General features: G+C 38.8%; 1 protein-coding gene across 1 annotated transcript in view; it reads right to left on the bottom strand.

Moving 5' to 3' along the window:
- LOC122225973 overlaps positions 1-27340 on the bottom strand; it is a 249376-nt gene that overhangs the window by 142531 nt on the left and 79505 nt on the right. Inside the window, exon 5 of the mRNA XM_042948654.1 lies at positions 848-1156. Coding sequence (XP_042804588.1) covers positions 848-1156 — 309 coding nt within the window. The remainder of the gene's footprint in view (positions 1-847; positions 1157-27340) is intronic.

Raw genomic sequence — 27340 nt, 5'->3', positions numbered from 1 at the left:
GAAATGGGTAGTGACTGCTTAATGACTGTGGAGTTTCCTTTTGAGATAATGAAAATGTCTTGTAACTACATAGAGGTGATGCTTGCAAAACCTTGTGAATCTACTAAATGCCACTTAATTGTATACTTTAACATGGTTAATTTTATGTTATGTGAATTCACCATAATTTAAAAAAGGGATGAGGGAGACTCAGGGATGTGTACTTCACAAATACTTGATAGTAAAAAATTGCTATTTTATAAAGGGAAAGAACAAGAAACAGAGTCTGGGAATGGGTAAAAAGTATGCTGTGTGCACTATTAAGTTTTTTTAATAGGATGACAGTTTCATAAAAAATCATGGTGTCAAATGTCCCTAGGGATGGCATTTAATTGACTTAGTATAACTTTGTTTAATTAATTTAATTAAGAATATTATATCATAATGTCATAGTTCTTTATTAGTAGTAGAGATAATACTGTCCAGTGTCAAACATAGTGTTTGACACAGAGTAGGTCCCCACTAAATGGTAATTACTACAGGAAAGCTTGAGGGCTGGCCCTGCCTTCTTCAGTTCTGCTCCAGTGCCTTGCAAAGAGCTGAACACAGGCAGAGACACACTGTAGAGAGGGAAGAGAAGCCACAACCTCTGGCTCTGAGACATACCACTGTGTAGAATATCATCTGCAGTCTATGCTGAGCCTGAGGGCATGAGGAAGGGTGTCATTGTGCTGTATACATAGGGCCCAAGGGCAACAAACTATATCACAGGAAAGAGTCAAGGGAGAGCTTAGAAAATGTAAGCAGCTGCAGAGGAAGAGGGGATACCAGGCCAAGTCTGATGATACATGGCATGTAAACAGCTTACTTGGACTCCATCTTTATGTGCTATCTCTGGGTGCATCTTCCTTTCAACCTGGACCTGCTTCTTCAACCTCCTCCTCTGCATCTTCTCCAGCCACAGGTCATCTAAACTGATGCGTGAGTGCCGAGGGATGATGCTCCTAGGTTGTGAAGGAGTCTCCCTGGGGATATCCTCTGCAGAGACGGAGGGGAGGGTCCATGCCACCATCTCAGTGGTAGAGAATGGCCTCTGTGTTGGCTCAATGTGAAAAGCTTTCTGACTGTGGGAGCAATTGGGCTTCTTGCCTTGTTGTTCTTCCCACCGCATATAGTTCTAGAGATCAGAGAGGAGAACATATCAATTGGGCACAGTGTCCTTTTCTTTTCAGTTTTTTTTGGGGTATCACCCCCATCTTTGGGTTAATCCCCTAAAATACAGATTCCAGTAAAATACCTTGTTCACAGTAATTCTGGAAAATGTGAAGATTAGGAATAAAACAAATCTTGTTTCTTTTAAAAACTGTACTTTCAAGACTATTTAAAGAGATCAAGTCTTCTACCTTGATCAAAGAATTAAGTCTTGAAAGTGATTACTGAAAGTTATAACTGAAAGTCTTGAAGTGATTACTTGAAAGCTCTTGCTTAAACAACATACCCTGAGAACAGAATTTGAACACAAACACACTTAGGCACTTATTACTTCTTTCTTGGCACAGACATTAACTAAATGTACACACAGCTTCACCTTACCTGTGTTGCCTTCACTTTGTCCTAGTTTACAGTTATCAGGCAACCTAACTGAATTCAAAATAAAATTTGTCCCTACTAACAGACTATGTGGGCTTTGTGTTGACATGGCCATTCTTTGTCATCCTTGGTCATCCTTTGTGTTTGACATGGCCTCTGGGATCAACCCAAAGGTGCACCTTTTCTTCACAGGTGTTAAGTCTTATCCCCCACCTCCTGCCCCCTGCCACTGCACCCTGGTGGACACCTCTTTCACAAGACTTCTTTGGAATGTCATCTCCAAATACTTTGTGTATACTATTTGAAAATAGTGAAATACTTTGTGAAAATTTCACAAAGGTGAAATTTCTGTTAACTATTTCAAGAGTCTGTCTTAAATTATATATATGCATGCATATATATATATGAATACACACACACGGGGAGAGAGAAGAAGGTAGAGGAGGAGGGAGCATAACTGTTACTTATAGTTTTGGGGTACAGCCTGGGAACTGGGACTTTCCAAAGCTCTCCTGGTGATTCTAATATGCACCCAAGGCTGAGAATCACTGTTTCGTTTTGTTTCATTTTTTTAGCTCCCAAATATTGCTCTAAGTTTAAAAAGTGCTTTCATTAAGTTTTTTTTCCCCAACTCTACTGAGGGCTAGAAACAGCTGGTATATTATCCATATTCTACAGATAGAGTCTCAGAAAGCTTAAGTGATTGTCTGAGTTCACATGGCTCTGTATGTCATCCTACTGTGACTCTACACTCCATGTCCATTCACAACATTGTACAAATTACTGTTTCATAAGCAGATAGAATGACTCCATAGTAAGCAAGCACAACACCTCAGACTCTGATAACTCTCAAAGTCCCCCAAAAAGGAATGGATGTTAATTGAGCACATCTTTATGCAAGACTCCCTGTTACGCACTTTATGTACACTAGATAAAGAAGCTGGGTCCTTCTAGGGCCATTAGGCAAGTGACATAAGCCTTCTGGAAGGAAGGCAAGCTCCCTGGTACTGGCACTTCCACAAGAATGTAACTCACTGCCATTAGAGATGAGCTCACTTATTTTCAACTTAGAAGGCAACTCGGACTTTTCCGTCACACCACTCTGTAACCTACCAGCCTGAACCTGAGTTGTTGACTGGAGCTTCTTCATGCCATCAGTGACGGTTTTATCCACAACTTCTGTTTTATCATAACTTTAGAATGTTATTACTTTCACAGCTTGGTTATGGGCCATTATAGAGAATGCTGGCTGGAGACTAAGTGTCCTAAGTGCAAAACTTTACCTTCATTTTTTTTTTTCTGTATGCTCAATGGAAAAGAGTTAACTCCTCCCTTGCCCCTTTTCCTACCTTGAGAGGTGGCTAGGGTCATATATCCATTTACTTAACAAAGAGCTTTGCTCTCAGGAAAAAAGGTCTTTGTTCTGAGGCCATTAATTACAGCAGTAATTTGCAAAGTATGGCTCCAGACCAGCAGCACCCAGTATGATGAGCACTCTCTAAGATGATCTCCAAAGACCTCACCTCATTGGTGTAGGCCCTTGTCTGAGCCTCTCTTCTTGAGAGTGAGCTGGACTTAGTGACTTGCTTCCAATGAACAGAGTACAGCAGAAGGGATGGGATGCCACTTCTGAGATTAGGTTATAGAAAGGCTGTGGCTTCCGGGGTACTTGGGTGGCTCAATGGGTTAAGTGTCTGACTTTAGCTCAGGTCAAGATCTCACGGTTCATGGGTTCCAGCCCTGTGCTGGGCTCTGTGCTGACAGCTCAGAGCCTGGAGCCTGCTTCAGATACCAGGTCTCCCTCTCCCTCTGCTCCTCCCCAACTTGTGCGCATGTTCGTTCTCTCTCTCTCTCTCTCTCTCTCTCTCAAAAAATGAATAAATGTCAAAAAATAAAAATAAAAAAAGAAAGGCTGTGGATTCCATTTTGGGGGGACTCTCATGGATCCCTTGCCCTGCAGGAAGCCAGATGACATACTGTGAGTAGTGCTGTGGAGTGATTCGTGTGACAGGGAACCGATGTCTCCAGCCAATAGCCAGCAGGGATCTGTGACCTGTCACAGAGCAAGTGTGGAAGCAAGACATCCTGCAGTCCAGCCTTGAGATGAGTGCCACCACTGCCAACATGTTGACTACAGCCTTATGAGAGATCCTGAGCCAAAGTCACCCAGCTAAGTCAGGCCAATTATGCAGTAATGGATAACTGGTACCCTTGGGAACAGGTTCAATCCTGTTCCCAGATTTTCAATCCTCATCAAGACTTTCTGAATTAGAAATTCTGGGGGTGGGGCCAGCAATCGGTTTATAATACCTTCTAGGGATTATGTTGCAAGGCTAGTTTGAGAATCACTATACTATAGAGACAGGCAAATAAGAGAGAGGCAAGGCAGATCAGGCTGTTCTCGTGTTCCTTGTGTGCGTCCTAGGGTGGAGGGTCAGGGAGCAGACTGTGGGGTTAGATAAACTGAGGCTGAATCCTGGCTGTGGTTCTTAGCAGCAGTATAACTCTGGGCAACTTACCTTAACTTCGTCTCTATTTGTTCATCTGTAAAATGGGAATACTAATTCCTCTCAAAAATGTTATATGAATGAAATGAGATAGTGAACATACAGCACTTAGCATAATGCTTGTCACATATATATTACATCAATATATGGCAAACCAATATTGTGGTTTATTAATAGGAAGACACAGCTGAGATGGCTGTGGTAGTAAGAGAGTCCTATCTTTCTGGAATGATTTGCTTTCAGGTCCCACCTCATCACTTCACTGCAAAAATGCTACTTAGCATTAAACTCATTCTCCAATTTTTCATTTCTATTTTCGAGTGTCTTCAAGGCTTTCTTTGGGTAAATTTCTAGTACAAATCTATAACTCTCCTTATAGTATTGGGCAGTACAGATTTAGTTTATCCAGTTTGCATCCTTGTAAAGTAACCTTGTTACCACAAATTAAGAAGATGCTGTTCTAATGTCTGTCTGTTTAATATTAGACATTTTATCAGCCAGCATAAGCAAGGCATATCAAAAGCCACTACCACATAGTGTAAGACATAGGTACACTATCTTGTGAAACTAGAACTTTATAGAATAAAGGAATATTCCTGTAGGTAGGCCACTTTCTGAAGTCATTCCACAAGGCTTTCTTGAGCACATAGTATGTGACAGACAGCACTGCAGATGCTAGAGATTCTGCAGGGAAAGAACAAAGTTTGCTGCCATGGAGTTTCTTATGCAATGGGAACACAAAAATGGACAAAACAGTCCCAGCTTTTCAGGAACTCAAAATATAGTGGATGATAGGAACATATAAATGCATGAACTTCTATATATAGATTAAAAGTATATGGCAGATAGTAGGTACTGAAACAACAACAGCTCCTCTGTTCTTAACTGCTAATTTAAACACTAGAGCAGCTTTATGGATAAGGCAGCTAAACACTGAAGGAGCTATCATCGTTAAGTACCCACTGTCCACCTCTATAACCCCAAAAGAGAAAAATTAAGAAAAGATGAGACAATGGCAGGTGAAGAATTTCAATAAAATCTGAAAAAGGGTAAGTGGATACAGGAAAGGTAAATGATATAGCTGAGCACAGGAAGCTGACTAAAGGAAAGAAGTTATCAGGGACTGTGCAGGACAGACACAAGTCCTAGGGAAACATCAGAGGCTTTGGGTTAAAGTCTGTGTGTGAAAGTGTGGCCCCCCCAGTAACCTCTAGCTCAGTCAGCCTGGGGACTATGCACACTTCCCTCTCCATTTCTCCATTCTCCTACACCATCTGTCAGCCAAATTAAAACACAGTAACTTATGGCATTGAATATTTGTACAGAGGACTCAGATTCTGGGATAGCACACTGATTGGCGAAAGCAGTGGAGAGATCTGGGATGAAAACAGGGATAGCAAAAAAAATTCTGCATAATGAACTGTATGTTGGTGACTCAACTCCCTGCTGCATTCCCAAAATGAGGCTACAGTCCCTGGGTAGGAGGTGGGAAAATACTTCTCTGGTAAAATTTACCCACCCCAGAGAAAAGGCCTCTAAATACTGATTTGTAAAATGAGCAACTTCTCACTCAATTGTCCTATAGTGAAGCCCAGTAGTTGATTAGCTCCCAACATGACCATAAGACCAAACAGATGTTTGGTGTTTTACCCTTAATAAATATGAAATGCAGCCAAAGACTGCCACACATTTAGGGAAAAACTCCAATACACTAAAAAGACCAAAACAAAAAAAAAAATAGGAAAAGAAAAAAAACATAGAAATAGAAATAGAAAATAGAAATGTGGGGAAGAGAAGACTTCAAAAAAGCTAAAATTGGTAACTTCAAAAACAAAGAGGAAGACACTAACCATGACACAAGAGAATGATGCTATGAAAAAATAAACAACAGTTCTGGCCAAGAGGGCACTGACACACCACTCCCTTTTCTCCCTCCCTCTCTCCTACTAAGTATAGCTACAAACTTGAGAGTTATATATAAAACAAAAGTATAAAGGCAGTGAATGATACAGAGAAGAAGGCACACAAGCTGGGGATTCCAGAATACAACAAACAATGAGTTCCCTGGGTTTTCTTATACCCCACATATAGGTGCTGGAGAATCTTTCAACCTGGAAATGTCACAAGGCACCGACATTAAAGCCCCAAAGAAAGCTAGAGGACTGGTCTAGCAAGACAGAAAACTTTTAGACAAGAATTGCTCGATCCTCGCATGGTGAAAACCATGCAACATTCCTTCATTCCCTGCTTTCCTCAGCAAAGCATGAGTGGGGAACTTCCAACCTCACCTAGCCATAACTGGGCATAATTCTCCAGACAGACAGTGTTGAAAAGGCCTAGTGGGAAGTGGAGACTCTGATCACCTGTCATTGGTAATGAGGCTCTCCTCCATCGTGTCTTTCATCCCTTACCTGGCAGTAGACAGGCATCTCTCTCCTGCCCTGCTAGGGTGATGTAGAAGGCATAGTAGAGAGCCAGGACCTTTACCACCACTTAGCATTAACAAAGCTTTCTGACTCCATGGGTAGCAGTCTCCTGCTCAACCAGGGAAGGGTTAGTGGAGTTCTAATGGTGAACCTTAACGCCATCCTGACCAGTAACAAGACATTCACCCCTGCATCAGGTGGTCAAAAAGGCCACATAAGAAATCTGTGAGTTCACCCACACCTGGCAGTAATGAGGCAGTTCTTACTTTCTCCCACTGGAGTAGTAGTAGAGGTGGTCTGCAAAACAGAAGGTTTAAATAAGATACAGAGACTCAAAATGTACTACCCAAAATTCCCAGAATAAAATTGGAACTTGTCATACCAGGAATGAAGAAAATCTCAACTTGGACAAGAAAAAACAGTCAACAAATGCCAACATTGAGAAGACACAGATGCTGGATATATCTGACAAAGATTTTAAAGCATCCATCATAAAAATGCTTCAACAAGCAATAGAAATACTCTTGAAACAAGTAAAAAAAAGGACATCTCAGAAAATAGAAAATCTTAACAAAAATAGAAGATATAACTAAATGGAAGTTGTAGAACTTAAAAATATAATAACCAAAATTTGGGGTGCCTGGGTGGCTCAGTCGGTTGAGTGTCCGACTTTGGCTCAGGTCACGATCTTGCGGTCCGTGAGTTCGAGCCCCGCGTCGGGCTCTGGGTTGATGGCTCAGAGCCTGGAGCCTGCTTCCGATTCTGTGTCTCCCTCTCTCTCTGCCCCTCCCCCGTTCATGCTTTGTCTCTCTCTGTCTCAAAAATAAATAAATGTTAAAAAAAAATTAAAAAAAAATATAATAACCAAAATTTAAAAATTAAATGATTTCAAGAGAGAATGGAGAGGACAGAGAATCACTGAACTTTAAGATAGAAAAAGAGAAATCCCAGTCTGAACAGCAAAGAAAAAACAGACTGAAAAGATAATTAAGTAGAAGCTCAAGTACCTGTGAGACTATAAAAATCAAACATTACAGTATATAGAGTCCAAAAAAGAGAGAAGAAGGTGGGTGGCGGTGAAATGTATTCAAAGGAATAATGGCTAAACATTTCCAAAATTTGGTAAAAGACATAAACCTACTGACTTAAGAAGCTGAGCAAATCCCAAAATGGATAAACTCAAAGAAATCCACATGAAGAAACATCATAATCAAACTTCTGAAATCTAAGGACAAAGACAAATCTGGAAAGTGGTAAGATAAAAAAGAACTTCCTTATAAGGGAAAAGCAATTTAAATGACATCCTCAGAAACTGTGGGTGCCAGAAAGAAGTGGTACAACATTTTCAAGTGTCATTTTTTTTAAGAAAGCAATTGTTAATGCAGAATCCAATATGCAGTGAAAATATTCTTCAGGAATGAAGGAAAAATCAAGATTTTCTCAGAGAAGGGGTGCCTGGGTGGCTCTGTGGGTTAAGTTTACGACTTTGGCTCAGGTTATGATCTCACAGTTTGTGAGTTTGAGCCCCGCATCGGGCTCTGTGCTGACAGCTCAGAGCCTGGAGCCTGCTTCAGATTCTGTGTCTCCCTCTCTCTCTGCCCCTCCCCTGCTCATGCTCTGTCTCTCTCTGTCTCAAAATTAAATAAACATTAAAAAAAATTTAAAAAAAGACATTCTCAGAGAAAGGAAAACAGAGAATTTATTACCATCCAATATACCCTTAAAAATGGTAAAGGATGCACCAAACAGAGTAGAAGAAAGAAATAAATGGCCTCTGAATTAGTAAGGAAGAAGTAAAAGTGTCACAATTTGTAGACAAAATGATACTATTTATAGAAAAAACTATTAGCACTAATAAAGAAATTCAGTAAAGTTATAGGACACAGAATTAACTTGCAGAAATATGTTGTCTTTATACACAAATAATGAATTAGCAGAAAGGGAAATTAAGAAAACCTTTTCATTTACTATTATATCAAAAAGAATGAGATACCTACTAATAAATTTAATTAAGGAGGTGGAAGACCTGTACTCTGAAAACTAGAAGGCACTAATGAAAGAAACTGAAGATGACACAAATAAATAGAAAGATATCCTATGTTTATGGATAATAAAAATTAATCTTGTTAAAATAACCATACTACCAAATCAATCTATAGATTCAGTATAACCTCTGTCAAAATATTAATATAATTTTTCACAGAACTACAACAAATAATCCTAAAATTTGTATAAAACCACAAAAGATCCCAAATAAGCCAAAGCAGTCTTGAAAAAGAACAAAGCTGGAGATTTTAAGATATACTACAAAGCTATAGTAACCCAAACATTATGGTAGTGGCACAAAAATGGACCCATAGATCAATGGAACAGAATAGGAAGCCCAGAAATAAACCCACAATTACACGGTCAATTAGTCTATGACACAGGAGGCAAGAATATACAATGGGGAAAAGTCAACCTCTTCCATAAATGGTGTTGGTAAAACTGGACAGCTACATGCAAAAGAATGAAACTGGACTACTTTCTTAAGTCATACACAAAAACAAACTCAAAATGGTTTAAAGGTCCAAATGTCAGACCAGAAACTATAAAATTCCTAAAACAAAACACAGGCAATAAACTCTTGGATATTGGTCTTAGAAATATTTTCCTGGATCTTACTCCTCAGGCAAGGACAGCAAAAATAAACAATCAGGATTACATCAAACTAAAAAGCTTTGACACAGCAAAGGAAACGAGAAAACGAAAAGGCAACACTCTGAATGGGAGAAGATATTTGCAAATGACATACCTGATAAGAGGTTAATATCTAAAATACTTAGGGGCGCCTGGGTGGCGCAGTCGGTTAAGCATCCGACTTCAGCCAGGTCACGATCTCGCGGTCCGTGAGTTCGAGCCCCGCGTCAGGCTCTGGGCTGATGGCTCGGAGCCTGGAACCTGTTTCAGATTCTGTGTCTCCCTCTCTCTCTGCCCCTCCCCCGTTCATGCTCTGTCTCTCTCTGTCCCAAAAATAAATAAAAAAAAAATAAAAATAAAAATAAAATAAAATAAAATACTTAAAGAACTCATGCAATTCAACACACACACACACATGCACACACACACACAATCCAATTTAAAAATGGGCAGAGGATTCAAATGACATTTTTCTAGGATGACACAGAGATGGCCAAAGACACATGAAAAGATATTCAACATCATTAATCATCAGGGAAATGCAAATCAAAACTACAATGAGGTATCACCTCATACCTATCAGAATGGCTAGTATCAAAAAGACAAGAAATTAATGTTGGTAAGAATGTGGAGGGGCGCCTGGGTGGTTCAGTTGGTTAAGCATCTGAGTCTTGATTTTGTCTGAGGTCATGATCTCACAGTTCATGAGTTTGAGCCCTGAGTCGGGCTCCTTACTGACAGTGCAGAGCCTGCTTGAAAGCAGGGAAGCCCCCTGCTTGCTTGCTCTCTAAATAAATAAATAAATAAATAAATAAATAAATAAAGTACACCTAAACAAATTCTTTAAAGGGGGCCATGATGGCAAAACAGCATGAAAGTTTTTTTTGTATCTCTCATCCCTGAAATACAGTCAGATCAACACTGAACCATCCTGCACACCTAGAAAATTGATCTGAGGATTAACACAACAATCTGCACAATCTGAACCACAGAACTTGGCAGGTACACAGTGCAGAGAGGTGAACTGGGGGAGAGAGAAGTCGCAGAGGGCAGGGACCTGTTTTTGCTTGTTGAGAGAGGACGGAGATGGGGTGGTGGGGGAGAGTATGGGAAAAGCATACTCCTCCCCCTCCCAAAGTAGCTGGAGAGAAAAAAGAAAAGTGGAAATAGCCACAGGGACTAAACAAAAAAGGGAGAAAGGAGAAAGGAGAGGGTTTCAATACCATTAAGACACTATAAACAGGGGGAGTGCAGAGTCTGAAACTCTGCAGCTCTATATCTGATGGTGCTCCGGTGGGAAGGGCAAATCCCCAGGAGCAGAGAGTGAGGTCTGAGGGGTTCTCTGGCCACCTGGGGAGATGCAGTTCCTCTGCTGGGAGGACATTTGGTAGTGTCTGTGCAGCCTTGCCAAAGGCAAGGGTCCCAGTGGACCCCAGAGATCAGCCACATTTGCCGGTGTTGGAACAAGGATGTTGAGGGGTGAAGCCTGGCACCAGATGTGTGTTTTGACTTGCCATAGTCCCTAAAACACTGCTGCTACATGGTTGCATGAACTTTTTCTGGGGCAGGCTGGCACCCAGCCACAGTCTCTGGACATCAGCAGTAGGACCCCAGAGATCAGCCACATTTGCTGGTGTTGGAACAAGGATGTTGAGGGGTGAAGCCTGGCACCAGATGTGTGTTTTGACTTGCCATAGTCCCTAAAACACTGCTGCTACACGGTTGCGTGAACTTTTTCTGGGGCAGGCTGGCACCCAGCCACAGTCTCTGGACATCTCCCACAAACGTTCCTGGGTGAGGCCAGCACCCAGCCATTGCTCGGTGAGACCTTCCTGTAGAGGGGCAGAATGGGTCAAAGCCACAGTACCTCAGAAGAGAGGGGTTGGGAAACAGTCCCATCTGAGATAAAACTCAGGAGGGAGGTGCTGCCTGGCAGTCTGATGGCTTGGTCATGGACAGTGTAGAAGTGGTGAGAAGAAGGAAGCTGGAGACAAAAGACTAGTGTGCGATTGCTGATCGGGGAGAACAGAGTTCTGATACTAGAGACTGGGTAGCTGGGGGACACCATTTTCACCCCTCTGGCACTTGCACATACACAACTACATGAGCTGCAACAATCCACCCCAGTAAGCTAAACAGCGCCATCTAGTGGAGAATGGAGCTGTTACACTAAGCCCCTTTCAACTGGACAAACCATCTGATCTCAGTTTATGTCTGCTTAGTTTATGGATTATAAAGTGCTTCATAGTTTGACTTCTAGGGGAAACTGGATGTAATTTCAATCATATTTCATTCTGTTCTCTGGTCCATCTATTCAGTTTTTTTTTCCTTTTTCTTTTCTTATTCTTGAATAAAGAGAAAAAATTATTTTTATTTTCTGTTTTTATATAAGAAAGATTTTTCTTTAATCTTTTTCTACTATATTTTCACCTTTTTGTTAATTTTTTAAATTCTATTTTAATTTAATCATCTCATTTTATTCTATTTTATCATATTTATTTTTCCAAATTTTCAAATGTTTTCCTTTTTTTCCTTTCCCTTTCTTTTCTTTCCTGTTTTTTCTATATTCTAGCAAGCTTCTTTCAACAACCAGACCAAAACACACCTAGGATCTAGCATCCTTTATTTGATTATTTTGTGCTGTTTTAAATTAAAAAATTTTTATTTATTCTTTTTCTTCCTCCAAAATGACAAAATGAAGGAATTCACCCCAAAAGAAAGAACAGGAAGAAATGACAGCCAAGGACTTAATCAACACAGATACAAGCAAGATGTCTGAACCAGAATTTAGAATCATAACAATAAGAATACTAGCTGGGATTGAAAATAGATTGGAATCCCTTTCTGCAGGGATAAAAGAAGTAAAAGCTAGTCAGGATGAAATAAAAAAAAATGGTATAACTGAGCTGCAATCTTGAATGTATGCCACAGTAGCAATGATTAAAGTATGGATGAAGCAGAGCAGTGAATCAGTGACATAGAGGACAAACTTATGGGGAATAATGAGGCAGAAAAAAAGGGAGACTAAGGCAAAAGAACACAATATAAGAATTAGAGAACACAATATAAGAATAAGAATATAAGAATTAGAGACTCATTAAAAATGAATAACATCAAAATCATAGGGGTCCCAGAAGATGAAGAGAGAGAAAAAGGGATAGAAGGGTTATGTGAGCAAATCATAGTGGAAAACTTTCTTAACCTGGGGAAAGACAAAGACATCAAAATCCAGGAAGCCCAGAGAACTCCCTTTAGAGTCAACAAAAACTGGCCATCAACAAGGCATATCATAGTCAAATTCATAAAATACTCAGGCAAGGAAAGAATCATGAAAGCCGCAAGGGAAAAAAAATGACCTTAACCTACAAGGGAAGGCAGATCAGGTTCGCAGCAGACCTATCCACAGAAACCTGGCAGGCCAGAAAGGAGTAGCAGGATATATTCAGTGTGCTGAATCGGAAATATATGCAGCCAAGAATTCTTTATTCAACAAGGCTGTCATTCAAACTAGAAGGAGAAATAAACACTTTCCCAGAAAAACAAAAACTAAATGATTTGTGACCACTAACTCAGCCCTCCAAGAAATTTTAAGGGGGACTCTCTGATGGGAAAAAAGATGAAAAAGCAAACAAACAAACAAACAAACCGAAAAGACCAAAAGCAACAAAGACTAGAAGGGACCAGAGAACACTACCAGAAACTCCAACTCTACAGGCAACATAATGGCAATAAATTCATATTTTTCAGTACTCACTCTAAATGTCAGTGGACTAAATGCTCTAATCAAAAGACATAGGGTAACAGAATGGATAAGAAAACAAGATCCATCTATATGCTGTTTACAAGAGACCCACTTTAGACCTAAAGACACCTTCAGATTGAAAGTAATGGGATGGTGAACCATCTATCATGCTAATGGTCACCAAAAGAAAGCCAGAATAGCCATACGTACATCAGAAAATATAGATTTTAAAATAAAGACTGAAACAAGAGGTGAGGAAGGGCATTATATCATAATTAAAGGGTCCATCCACCAAGAAGATCTAACAATTGTAAACATTTATGCTCTAAATGTGGGGAACCCAAATATATAAATCAGTTATTTACAAACATAAAGAAACTCATTGATAATAATACCATAATAGTAGGGGACTTCAACACCCCACTCACAGCAATGGACAGATCATTGAAACAGAAAATCAACAAGGAAACAATGGCTTTGAATGACACACTGGACTGGATGGACTTAACAAATATATACAGAACATTTCATCCTAAAGCAGCAGAATACACATTCTTCTCGAGTGCACATGGAACATTCTCCAAAATAGATCATATACTGGGACATAATCAGCCTTCGACAAGTGTAAAAAGATTGAGATTATACTGTGCATATTTTCAGACCACAATGCTATGAAACTTGAAATCAACCACAAGGAAAAATTTGGAAAGATAACAAATACTTGGAGTCTAAAGAACATCCTACTAAGGAATGAATGGGCTAACCAAGAAGTTAAAGAGGAAATTAAAAAGTACTTGGAAGCCAATGAAAATGATAACACCACAACCCAATACCTCTGGGGTGCAGCAAAGGCAGTCATAAGAGGGAAGTATATAGCAATCCAGGCCTTCCTAAAGAAGAAAGAAAGGTTTCAGATAGACAACCTAATCTTACACCTTAAAGAGCTAAAAAAAGAACAGCAAATAAAACCCCAAACCAGCACAAGACAGGAAATAATAAATTTTAGAGCAGAAATCAATGCTATCAAAACCAAAAAAAACAGTAGAACTGATCAATGAAACCAGAAGCTGGTTCTTTGAAAGAATTAAGAAAATTGATAACCCCGTAGCCAGTTTGATCAAAAAGAAAAAGGAAAGGACCCAAATAAATAAAATCAAGAATGGAAGAGGAGAGATCACAACCAACACAGCAGAAATACAAATAATAAAAGACTATTATGAGCAATTATGCACCAATAAAATACACAATCTGGAAGAAATGGATAATTTCTAGAAACATATAAACTACCAAAACTGAAATAAGAAGAAATAGAAAAACTGAATGGACCCATAACCAGTAAAGAAATCAAGTTAGTAATCAAAAATCTCCCATAAAACAAGAGTCCAGGGCTTGATGGCTTTCCAGGGGAGTTCTACCAAACATTTAAAGAAGAGTTAACACCTATACTTTTGAAGCTGTTCCAAAAAAATTTGAAATGGAAGAAAAATTTCCAAACTCACTCTATGAAGCCAGCATTACCTTGATTCCTAAACCAGACAAAGACCCCCTAAAAAGGAGAACTACAGACCAATTTTCCTTATCAACATGGATGCAAAAATCCTCAACAAGATACTAGCCAGCTAGATCCAACAATACAGTAAAAGAATTATTCACCATGACCAAGCAGGATTTATATCTAGTATGCAGGGCTGGTTCAATATCCACAAAACAATCAATGTGATACATCACATCAATAAAAGAAAGGACAAGGGGCGCCTGGGTGGCGCAGTCGGTTAAGCGTCCGACTTCAGCCAGGTCATCATCATCTCGCGGTCCGTGAGTTCGAGCCCCGCGTCAGGCTCTGGGCTGATGGCTCAGAGCCTGGAGCCTGTTTCCGATTCTGTGTCTCCCTCTCTCTCTGCCCCTCCCCCGTTCATGCCCTGTCTCTCTCTGTCCCAAAAATAAATAAAAAACGTTGAAAAAAAAAATTAAAAAAAAAAAAAAGAAAGGACAAAAACATGATCCTCTCAACAGATGCAGAGAAAGCATTTGACAAAACACAGCATCCTTTCTTCAAGGGTCAAGAAAGTAGGGATAGAAGGATCATAAGTCAAGATCATAAAAGCCATAAATGAAAGACTTGCTGCTAATATCATCCTCAATGGGTGAGCTTTCCCCCTAAGGTCAGGAACAAGACAGAGATGCCCACTCTCACCACTGTTATTCAACATAGCATTGGAAGTCTTAGCCTCAGCAGTCAGACAACACAAAGGAGTAAAAGGCATCAAGTCAGCCAGAAGGAGGTCAAACTTTCACTCTTCACAGATGACATGATACTCTATATGGAAAATGCAAAAGATTCTACCAAAAAACTGCTAGAACTGATCCATGAATTCAGCAAAGTCACAGGATATAAAATCAATGCACAGAAATCGGTTGCATTCCTATACACCAATAATGAAGCAACAGATAGAGAAATCAAGGAACTGATCCCATTTACTATTGCACCAAAACCCATAAAATACCTAGGAATAAACCTAACAAAAGAAGTGAAAAATCTATACACTGAAAACTATACAAAGCTTATGAAAGAAATTGAAGAAGACACAAATAAATGGAAAAAGATTCCATGGTCCTGGATAGGAAGAACAATTATTGTTAAACTGTTGATACTATCCAAAGGAATCTACGTATTCAGTGCAACCCCTATCAAAATAACACCAGCATTCTTCAGAGCTAGAACAATCCTAAAATTTGTATGGAACCAGAAAGGACTCCGAATGCCAAAGCAATCTTGAAAAAGAAAACTGAACCTGGAGGCATTACACTCCCGGACTTCAAGATGTATTACAAAGCTGTAATCATCAAGACAGCATGGTACTGGCACAAAAAACAGACACTCAGATCAATGGAACAGAATAGAGAACTCAGAAATGGACCCACAAATGTATGGCCAACTCATCTCTGACAAAACAGGAAAGAATATCCAATGGAATAAAGACAGTCTCTTCAGCAAATGGTGCTGGGAAACTGGACAGTGACATGCAGAAAAACGAACCTGGACCACTTTCTTATACCATACACAAAAATAAACTCAAAATGGATGAAAGACCTAAATGTAAGACAGGAAGCCATCAAAATCCTCTAGGAGAAAGCAGGCAAAACCTCTTTGATCTTGGCCACAGCAACTTCTTACTCAACACATCTCTGGAGGCAAGGAAAACAAAAGCAAAAACGAACTATTGGGATCTCATCAAAATAAATAGCTTCTGAACAGCAAAGGAAACAATCAGCAAAACTAAAAGGAAACTGACAGAATGGGAGAAGATATTTGCAAATGACATATCAGATAAAGGACTAGTATCCAAAATCTGTAAAGAATTTACCAAACTCAATACCCAAAAAACAAATAATCCAGTGAAGAAATGGGCAAAAGACATGATTAGACACTTCTCCAAAGAAGACATCCAGATGGCTAACAGACATATGAAGAAAATGCTCAACATCACTCATCATCAGAGAAATACGAATTTAAACCACAATGAGATACCACCTCACACCAGTCAGAATGGCTAAATTTAATAACTCAGGCAACAACGGATGTTGGTGAGGATGCAAAGAAAGAGGATCTCTTTTGCACTGCTGGTGGGAATGCAAACTGGTGCAGTCACTCTGGAAAACAGTATGGAGGTTCCTCAAAAAGTTAAAAATAGAACTACCCTATGACCCAGTAATTGCACTAGTAGGTATTATCCAAGGGATATAGGTGTGCTGTTTTGAAGGGGCACATGCAACCCAATGTTTATAGCAGTACTATCAATAATAACCATAGTATGGAAACAGTCCAACTGTCCATTGACAGATGAATGGGTAAAGAAGATGTGGTATACAACCCCCTCCCCCATCCCCCCCACACATATAGTAACTTGGCAATCAAAAAGAATGAAATCTTGCCATTTGCAACTACAAGAATGGAACTAGAGGGCATTATGCTAAGTGAAATTAGAGAAAGACAGAATCATGTGACTTCACTCATATGAGGAATTTAAGATACCAAACAGATGAACATAAGGGAAGGGAAGCAAAAATAATATAAAAACAGGGAGGGGACAAAACATAAGGGACTCTTAAATATAGAGAACAAACAGAGGGTTGTTGGAGGGGCTATTGGAGGGAGGATGGGCTAAATAGGAAAAAGGCATGAAAGAAGACACTTATTGGGATGATCACCAGAGTTATACATAGGGGATGAATCACTGGAACCTACTCCTGAAATCTTTGTTGCACTATATGCTAACTTGGATGTAAATTAAAAAAAAAAAAATAAAGCTCATGTTCAGAGAGATGAAAAAAATACATAAAAAAATTTTAAAAAGCAAAAAAATTTTCTTAAAAAAAGATGTGGAGTAAAGGGAACCCTTGTACAGTGTTAGTGGGAACATAAATTAGTGCAGTCACATGGACATTTTTTTCCTCAAAAAATTAAAAATAGAAATAGTATATGATTCAGTAATTTCACTTCTGAGTATTTAACTGAAGAAAATGAAAACACTAATTTGAAAATAAATATGCACCCCTGTTTACTGTGGTATTATTTACAATAGCCAAGATACAAAAGCAGTCCAAGTATCATCCATAAGTGAATGATAAAGAAGATGTGGTGTATATGCACGATAGAATATTACCCAACCTTAAAAAAGAATGAAATCTTGCCATTCATGACAACATGGATGGACTTAGAGGGTGTTATAGTTAAAGTTAAAGTTAGACAAAGACAAATGCCACATGATATAATTTATGTATTTGTGGAGTTAAAAAAACAAATGAACAAACAAAACACTAAAAATAGACTTAGAAATACATAGAACTGGTGATTACCAGAGAAGAGAGGATGGGAGGATGGGGGAAACAGGTGAAGAGGGTTAAGAGGTACAAACTTCTAGTTATAAAATAAATAGACCCTGGGGATAAAAAGTACAGTGTAGGGGACATCAATAATGTTGTAATAACTTTGTATGGTGACAGATGGGAACTGCACTTGTTGTTGTGACAATTTCATAATGTGTATAATTGTCAAGTCACTCTGTTGTCTGCTTTAAACTAATATTGTATGTCAACTATATTTCAATTAAAAAATGTCTAAAGAAAGTATTGAAACAGATGGTAAAAGTTAGAATCTTGCAACAAACATCAGGAAAGAAAAACAACTATGTAAACAGTAAAAGCATAGGTAAATATAACAGACATTCTTTCTCGTCTTGAGATTTCCAAATTATGTTTTGATATCTGGAGCAAAAGTTATAACATTACCTGAGGTGGTTCACAGTATATTTAGAGAAAATATTTAAGATAATTATATTATAAACAGCAGAGGGCAAAGGTAGGTAAGGTTTCTATGCTTTACTTGAACTGCAAAATGTGCACACCAGTCATATTTAAAATTGTATATATACAGTGTAACACCTAGCCAACCACCAAAAAAATTATAAAAAGAGATTAAAATATGCTATACATACATAAAAATGGAATTCTCAAAAATACTCAAGTAACCCATAGGACTGAGAGAAAAAGAACATAGAAACAATAAACAGAAGACAAAAAATAAAAATTTTAAACATAAATGGTCAATAGTATATGGTTAAAAGACCGATTACAAGTGGAGAAGGGCAAAGTAGATGATATAACCAAGTGTATGTGCACTGTAAGAAACTCATTTCAGAGGTAATGATATAGGTAGGCTGAAATAAAAAGGGTGGAAAAAGTGGCTACTGAGCACATGTAGAAAACAAGTTCAGTCTGTAGGCAAGGGACAGAACCCAAGCTTGAGTTTTGGCAACACCTTCTGGAAAACAAAAAGGAGACTGTCACACCCGGGCTGGTGCTTTGCAGGATGTAGAAGGCATATAAACTTAAGAAATTACCAGAAGAGGGGATAAGAAGGATGAAACGGGTTAATACCAGGTCTGAGAAAGCCTCAGAATCACCAGCAGAGCTAATAGCAGGTATTTCTGTCCTGAAGGCAGTAAGTCAATTTGAAGACAGCAATGTAAAACTTCACAGAATGTGAAAAATTAAAGGAAAATAACATTCCCAAGGATCACTTTAATGTTCCAATAACCAGCAGAACAGTGGTTACCCGGGGCTGGAGAGTAGGAGAATTGGGTGATGTTGTTACAGGGTAAAAACTTGTACCTGGTAGATGAATAATCCTGGAGATCTAATGCACAGCACAGTGGTTACTGTATTATAAACTTCAAAGTTGCTGAGAGACAAGATCTTAAATTTTCTCATCACAAAAATAAATGAAAATTATGTGACATGATAGAGATGTTAGCTAGGGCTGGTAACCATATTGCAATATATAATTCCATCAAATCAACACATTATACATGTTAAACTTATGCAATGTTATGTCAAGTCTATCTCATTTTTAAAAAAGAACTCTCAATACTCCACTGTAAAAAGTAACAATTCGGTTAGAGAATGAGGAACACAGGAAGGGACATTTCACTGAAGAAGATATATACATGGCAAGTGCTACAGACTGAACGTCTGTCCTCCCAAAATTTACATGTTGAAATCCTAACCCTCAACGTGATGGTATAGGGAGGTGGGGCCTTTGGAAGTGATTAGTCCTTGAGGGCAGACCCTCTTGAATGGGATTAGTGCCCTTGTAAGAGAGGCCCCAGAAAGCACCCTGTTCCTTCTTGCCTGTGACATTACAGTGAGCAGAAGGTCATCTATGAAGTGGACACCAAATCTGCCAGTACCTGATTGTGGATTTCCCAGTCTCCAGAACTGTGAGAAATAAATAAATTTTAGGCTACCCAGTTTGTGGTATTTTTTTAACAGCAGCCTGAGCTGACTAAGATAGCAAATAAGCACATGAAAGATGTTCAACATCACTAGCCCTTAGGGAAATGTAAATCATAATCACAATGAGATATTACCACATGCTTACTAGCACGCATAAAATGAAAAACATCTAAAATTTCAAACGTTGGTTGAGGATGCAGAAAATTGGATCTCTCATACATTGATGGTGGAAATGTAAAAATGGTATAGCCACTCTGGAAGAATTTGGCACTTTCTTAAAAAACTAAAAATATACCTGCCATACAACTCAACAACCACACTGATGGGGATTTATCCCAGAGAAATGAAAACTTTTGTCCACTCAAGAACCTGTTCTTGAATGTTTATAGGAACTTTACTTGCAATAGCCCCAAACTGGAAACAGCACAAATGTCCTTCCACAGGTAATTGGTTAAGGAAGATATGGTAAAGCCACACCATGGAATAGTATTCAGCAATAAAAAGGTATGAACTATGGATATACACAACAGCTTAAAAAAAATCAGTGGATTTATGTTGAGTGAAAGAGGCCAATCTCTAAAGGTAACATTTTTGAAATGGCAAAATAGTAGAGCTGGAGTTCAGATTCATGGTTGCAAGTAGTCAGGGAAGGGGAGGAAGGATGTGACTGTAGAGGAATGTAGCACCAGGGTAATGGAACAGTCTCTATCTTGCTCATGGTGGTAGTCACATAAACCACACGTGTGATAAGATGACAGAGTCACTCAAGCATCCTACCAATGTCAGTTGCTGGCTTTGATATTATTCTACAGTTACATACAGTGTTACACTTGGGGAACTAGATGAAGGGTACCCTGGATCTCTCTGTATTATTTCTCAACTTCCTGTGAGTCTATAATTATTTTAAAATAAAAAGTTTAAAAAAGAGCAAGAGGGAACAAGAAAAAGCAAATCTAGTTAAGTAAATATGTGCTAACAAAAATTAAAACAATTAAATTAAGTTTTAAAACAATAGCAACAATACCAAACCAAAACAAAAACTATAAGATTATAATATTCATTACTGATGGAGATGTGGGGCAGTGTAAAATGCTACTGGAAATATGAAATATTGTAGCCTTTTTGGAAGACAATCTGGAATCAATTAAAGTGTAAAAATGCTTATAATCTTTGGCAATTCCACTCAAGACTCTATCCACTAAAATGTACTAATCTATAAAGTTATATATATAAAATGGTGTTTACTAAATGAAACTGGAAACGTGTGTAGCTATCTATGGGTGAAATGAGGAGCAAATTTTGAGACCTTTACAGCATGGAATATTATGCAGCCCCATTACTTATAATTTCAAGTAACTTGGGAACATTTCCATGAATGTTGTTAAGGATAAGATACAGGAAAGGGTGTTTATATAGGTGTGTATGCACATGTACAAGTATGTATTTATATATGATTATAAGAGTATGGAGAAATAAGGGCACCTGGGTGGCTCAGTAGGTTGAGTGTCTGACTTCAGCTCAGGTCAGGATCTTCCGGTTTGTGAGTTCAAGCCCTGCTGTCAGCACCAAAGCTGTCAGTGCAGAGCCCACTTCAGGGTTCTCTGTCCGCCTCTCTCTCTGCCCCTTGTCCACTCATACTCTCTCTCTCTCTCAAAAATAAAATAAACATTAAAAAAAAAGAGTATGGAGAAAATATAGAATGTCAGTCACTAGGTTGGAGGCATGGGCTAATGGGGGACCACAATGAGGTGATGCTGAGGAGGTTAGAAGGACAGTGGTAACATCTCTATGATTAAAAACAGCAAGAGTGTGGGTGCCTGGGTGGCTCAGTCATTAAGCATCTGACTTTGGCTCAGGTCATGCTCTCACAGTTCATGAGTTCAAGTCTCCATATCTGGTGAGCTCAAGCCCTGCTTCTGGTGAGCTCGTGAACCTCTTCTGGTGAACTTGTGCCCCGCTTCAAGTGAACATGAACCCCAGGTAAGCCTCACTTTCCCCACCCACCCTCTCTCTCTTGCTCACTTGCGCCCTCTCTCTCGAAAAAAACCACAACAGCAAGAGTGATACCCTGTTTGTAACAAATTGTATATGTGACTTTGAGTGTGTTTGCATAAATTGAAGAATAAAATGATGGTCACCAAAATATTGGGCTGATTACAACAAAGTGGGAGGATTACAGAGAATTTTTATGTTCTATTTTTATATATTGTTGGAGTTCTTTATAATGAGCATGTATTATTCATACAACCAGAAAAAAGTCACTTTTATTACAAAATAAAATTTAGAGGACAATGAAAATATTCAATAGGAGGGTTGGAAATATACCTGAGAAAATCTCTCCTCTACCCCCCCAAAATAAAACAAAGATGTAGAGATACCATTCACAGAAATGTTAAGAATATTAAAGCCTTATAAAGGAGTTACAACCTCTAACAGGAGTCCCAGGTGAAAAGGAGAGAACAAAATTATCAAATAAATCTTATATATATTTTCCCAGTACTGAAGGTTAAGAGTCTCCAGGTTCAAAGGGTACACTGAATGTTTACCACAATGAATAAAAAGAAACTCACTTCCAGAACAATTGCTAAGAAATTTCATTACTAGGGATAAAAGAGAGAACCCTAAAATTCTTAGGAGGCTAATGAGGGATGTTCTTGAACACAATAAAGGACTAAAGGAAGCCTCAGGATCCAAGAAACAGGAAACCAGAGGAGAAAGCTGTATCTTGGGAACAACTAGTCCAACTTACGGCAGGAGGTCAGAAAGTTCTGGAAGGAAGGTCTCGAGGAGAAAGTAGAGACTTGATAGAATGCTGATGTGTTGGAATATTTAGAAAATAGTTTATAAGTGATCTCATAGTTAAATTTAAGGATAGATTTATAGAAAACCACACATATGAAAAATGCAGTAATTATTAACTATAGAAAAAAACACATAAGAAATGTCACTGTAGTCCACTGCTTCGCTTTACATTGAAGAATATCTTCATATCCATAATGATATAATCACTTGTTATGGACTTAAATGTATGTTGGGAAAGAAGGTATAGGAAGATGGGAATGGAGGGGGGATGGAATGCAAGATGCGGAATCTTCATGACTATCATAACTGGAAGTTAATAGATAATATTTTAAAATAATAAATCAACATGGCAGTTTGAAATTACCATTAAAACCTAACTTGGTTGTCTCTGGGCAGGGTAAGGATGGGCCAGGTGGCTGTCATTTTCAAAGGAAGTCTTCTGACCTTTCACTACCGCCAGTGAGGGGGAGGACCAGCTGTCACAGCACCTGGACACTTGTCAGAATGGTGTCCCAAACACCTGAATCAGCACCTGCGCCCCAATGAGCCCTGGTGACTTATATGCACTTTAATGTTTGAGAAGCATTATCTAAGTACCTTGTGATTTTATAACCATGTGCATGCATAATTTTGATAATTTTTAAAAATGGGATAAAAAAGAGAGAATAATACATTCTGAATAACTTATCTGCAAAGATGTTCAATATAGCATTATTTATGGGTTAAAAAGTGGTAAACTACCTAAATGTTTAAATCAACAGAGAATTGATTAAGAATTGTAATGAGTATATACAGTTGAATAGCATGCAGCCATTAAACTAATGATATAAATGTGCTTTTCTCTAATTAAACTTTTAATTTTGATATAATTGTAGATACATGCAGACATAAGAAGTAGAGAGATCCCCTGTACTTTGTACTCAGATTCTCATAATGGTAACATTTTATAGAATATTACAATATTCAACCAGGATATTGACACAAACCACAGATCTTACTCAGATTACCTAGTTTTCCTTGCAGTTATTTCTGTGTGTGGGGTGCATGTGTGTGCGCATGTGTGTGTATATGTAGTTCTGTGCAGTTTTATCACTTACGTAGGTTCAGGCACCTACCACCACAGCCAAGATATGGAACAGAGTCAGCACTTCAGGATCCTTTTGCTGCTTTTTATAATCTCACCCACCACTCTCCCCCCAACCTCTGGCAACAACTAATGTGTTCTTCATCTCTATACATTTTTCATTGTTAAGAATGTTGTATAAATGGACTCCTGTAGTCCATAACCTTTTGTTATTGGCTTTTCTTTTCGCTCAGTATAATTCCCTTGAAATCCATCAAAGTTGTTACATGTGTCAAAGTTGTTACATGTGTTCATATTTTAGGGATGTACCACAGTTTGTTAACCATGGCTCTATGCTGACAGCTGAGAGCCTGGAGCCAGCTCAGGATTCTGTGTCTCCCTCTCTCTCTGCCTCCCCCACTCATGTTCTGTCTCCTCTCTCTCTCTCTCTCTCTCTTGCTCTCTTTCAAAAATAAATAAACATTAAAAAAACCAAACCATGTGTTAACTAACCATTTACCTACAGAAAGACATCTAGGTTGTTTCCAGTTTGGGGGCTATAAAGCTGCTGTGAACATTTATTTGTAGGTTCATGTGTAAACTAAGTTTTGTTTCCCTGAGATAAATGTACAAGGGGGAAATTGTGGGGTTGTATGGTAAACCCAGGTTTTGTTTCATTAGAAATTGCCAAACCTTTATTTCCAGAGTAATTGTACTGTTTTATAGTCCCATCAGAAAGGTTAGAAAATGTTCACAATGTTCCCTCTTCCAGACCCCATTTAAAAATATCTAAGTAGAAGCAGTACCTTGGATCCTTGCTATCAAAATCAGAGAAGACTATGGAGGGAAGGTCAGGAAAACTATCCACCATCCATTCATAAAGTTGATATTTATGAATATCTAGCAGAGGCCTAAGAGATCCCCTCATGCAACCCTTGCAGATACAAAAACAGAGGTCTTACAGCAAGGTTCAGGGTTAGGAGGTAACAGAGTGGGAATCATACACGCACAGGTGTTCAAAACTTCTAGCTTTTCCCCATTTTTCTCACACATCCACAGTTCTTTCTCATCTTGCTCCCTCTTGGTCTTGGTCTTCTTCCTAAGCCCCCTTAGCCAGGGGTGCAAACCCTTGTGTGCACAAATAAGATTATAGATAAGATGCTGAGCTTGCTTTCCCTAGAATCATACATTCTTTGCCGCTAAACCTGAATTAAAAAAGGAACAAATCTCCCTCTATCCCCCTTTTTTTCTTCCTTCCCATAGGAGGTGGGTGGGGGATGGGCTAGATGGATGATGTATACTAAGGAGGGCACTTAAGATGAGCAGTGGGTGTTGTATGTAAGTGATGAATCACTGAATTCTACTCCTGAAACCAATATTGCACTGTATGTTAACTAAAATTTATTTTAAAAAATTAACATTAATTTATATTTGAGAGAGAGAGAGAGAGAGAGAGAGAGAGAGAGGCAGTGCATGAATGGGGGAGGGGTAGAGAGAGAGGGAGACAGAATCCGAAGCAGACTGCAGGCTCTGAGCTGTCAGCACAGAGCCCAACATGGGGCTTGAACTCTAGAGCTATAAGATCTGAGCCGAAGTCACATGCTTAACCAACTTAGCCACCCAGGCTCCCCAACTAACTAAAATTTAAATAAAAAGTTAAAAAAAGAAAAGCTGTCTCAGGAAAAAAAAAGGTGGGGGGAAGAAATCTCTATGAGTAAAGGGCACCTTCACACCCGAAGACTGCCTCCTCCTGTTTTCCATCATATAGACACACAAACATGCTGTGGTTTCTCAGGTGTGAGGTGACATTATAGAGGGTTAAATTATATGGCAGTGTGTAGGCAAGGGAAATCTTCCACATCACTGAAATGTTGGGCTTGGCCTAAAAGGCCCCCTTTTCTGGTTCCTCATGACCCAAGTCTTGGCTCAACTGTTAGACTCCAAACCTGCAAGGTAAGGGAGGCCCAGCCTCACAGCCCCTAACTCTCTATCCCATTAACCTTGTGAATATCTTAATTACATTTTCATTTTTTAACAGTCTCTTCAATATATGAAATAATCTTATTTCCTCAATTATTTATTTACTCCCACCATGCCTGCCCCTCTTTTGAGGACAGAGATCTTTATATATTCTTCCACATTGTATCCACAGCACCTAGAATATGGCTTGGTAGGTGGCTGGCACTCAGTACGTGTTCATCATACTGAAGAAACAGGTGGGAGGATCTGATCAGCTGGCAGCAGCACTTCCTATACGGCTACTACGGTGATGAGACACTGAATGGGCACAAGGGTGGACAAGCCGACCAACAGAACACAAAAGCCCGTTTTAGGCATCTCACAGACATATACAAAAAAAAAAAAAAAAGACCAGGAAATTTTTCATAAAAGTGATTTAGGGGATTCTATCCATGACTTTGGGATAGAGAAAATATGGATATACTTGAAATGATTAAAATTAAGAACTTCTGCTCATCAAAAGATACCATTACTGAGGAAAAAGATAAGCCATGGAGTGGGAAATTATATTTGTGGCACATTTAATCAACAATGGGCTTATATCCAGAATATACACCATTAGTAAGAAAAAGGCAACCTCAAAGACAAATGGGCAAGAGATTAGGTCAGACATGTCCTCAAACAGGATATCCAAATTGTCAGAAAGCATATAAAGAATGCTCAGCCTCTTTAGACATAAAGGAAATGCAAAGTTAAGACCACAACAAGATATTTCTACCCACCTAGCAGAATGGCTAACATTAGCAAGACTGACAATACCAAACAAATGCTGATGAGAATATGGAGCAAAAGAAACTCTTAAAGGAAGGAGTATAAATTGGCATAATCACTTTGGAAAAATATTTGACAGTATCTAATAAAGCTGACGATCTGCACCCCCCAATGACCCAGCTATCCCACTCCTCATAATGCACCAGGCAGAAATGCATGTGCCTGTGCAGTACGCACCTGGGCATGAACAATCCAAGAAGCCCTAATCATGATACACCAAACTGGAAAAAGCCCTGAAGTAGCTGACTAACAAACACAGGGTCATGTGCTAATTCAAAGTAATTCTGTATAACAATGACAATGAAAGAACATTAGATACACAGCGTTAAGGATGAGTCTTAACATAATTAGAGCTAAAGAAAGCAGACAATAGAATGGATAGGTTTAAAGGAATTCATAAGGTTTTATTTACATAAAGTTCAAAAACAGGCAAAAATAAACTATGTTGTTCAGGGGTGTAAAGTTAAGTAGTAAAATTATAACAAAAGGCAAGGAAAGTGAACACCATAAAAGTTGGCAGTGGTTAGGGCCGGAGAGAAGGACATGCTGAGCAGGAAGGGCTGGGGGCTGGTAATGTGTTTCTTGGTGGGTGAAGGTTATTCAGCTTTTGCTTTATGACAGTATATTATGTATACATTTGTGCATTGTGTCTTTCTGTATGACTTCTGAATTTCTCCCTTAAAAGAGCTTTCAGTAAACAAACTGTAGGATGCAAAATCATAGAAAGCTAAGGCCTCTCTAGACGGCATTATCACAACCATGTTAAATATATAAAACTTATTTACAGAAAAGAAGCTGGAAGAAAATTTAACAAATATTAAGAATGGTTGTCTTATGGTATTGGAATAAAAACTCTTGCTCCTTAAATGCACTCACTGTGGAAGGCAGAAACGGGAATGCGGACTGAATTCCTTGTTAATTACTCCAACCATCACTGCCTGCTCTCCCAGAAGCAGCCACAAGAGGG

The sequence above is a fragment of the Panthera leo genome, chromosome C1 (assembly GCF_018350215.1).
Source record: "Panthera leo isolate Ple1 chromosome C1, P.leo_Ple1_pat1.1, whole genome shotgun sequence".
Lineage (NCBI taxonomy): Eukaryota > Metazoa > Chordata > Mammalia > Carnivora > Felidae > Panthera > Panthera leo.
This window is presented reverse-complemented; position numbering and strand designations above follow the sequence as displayed.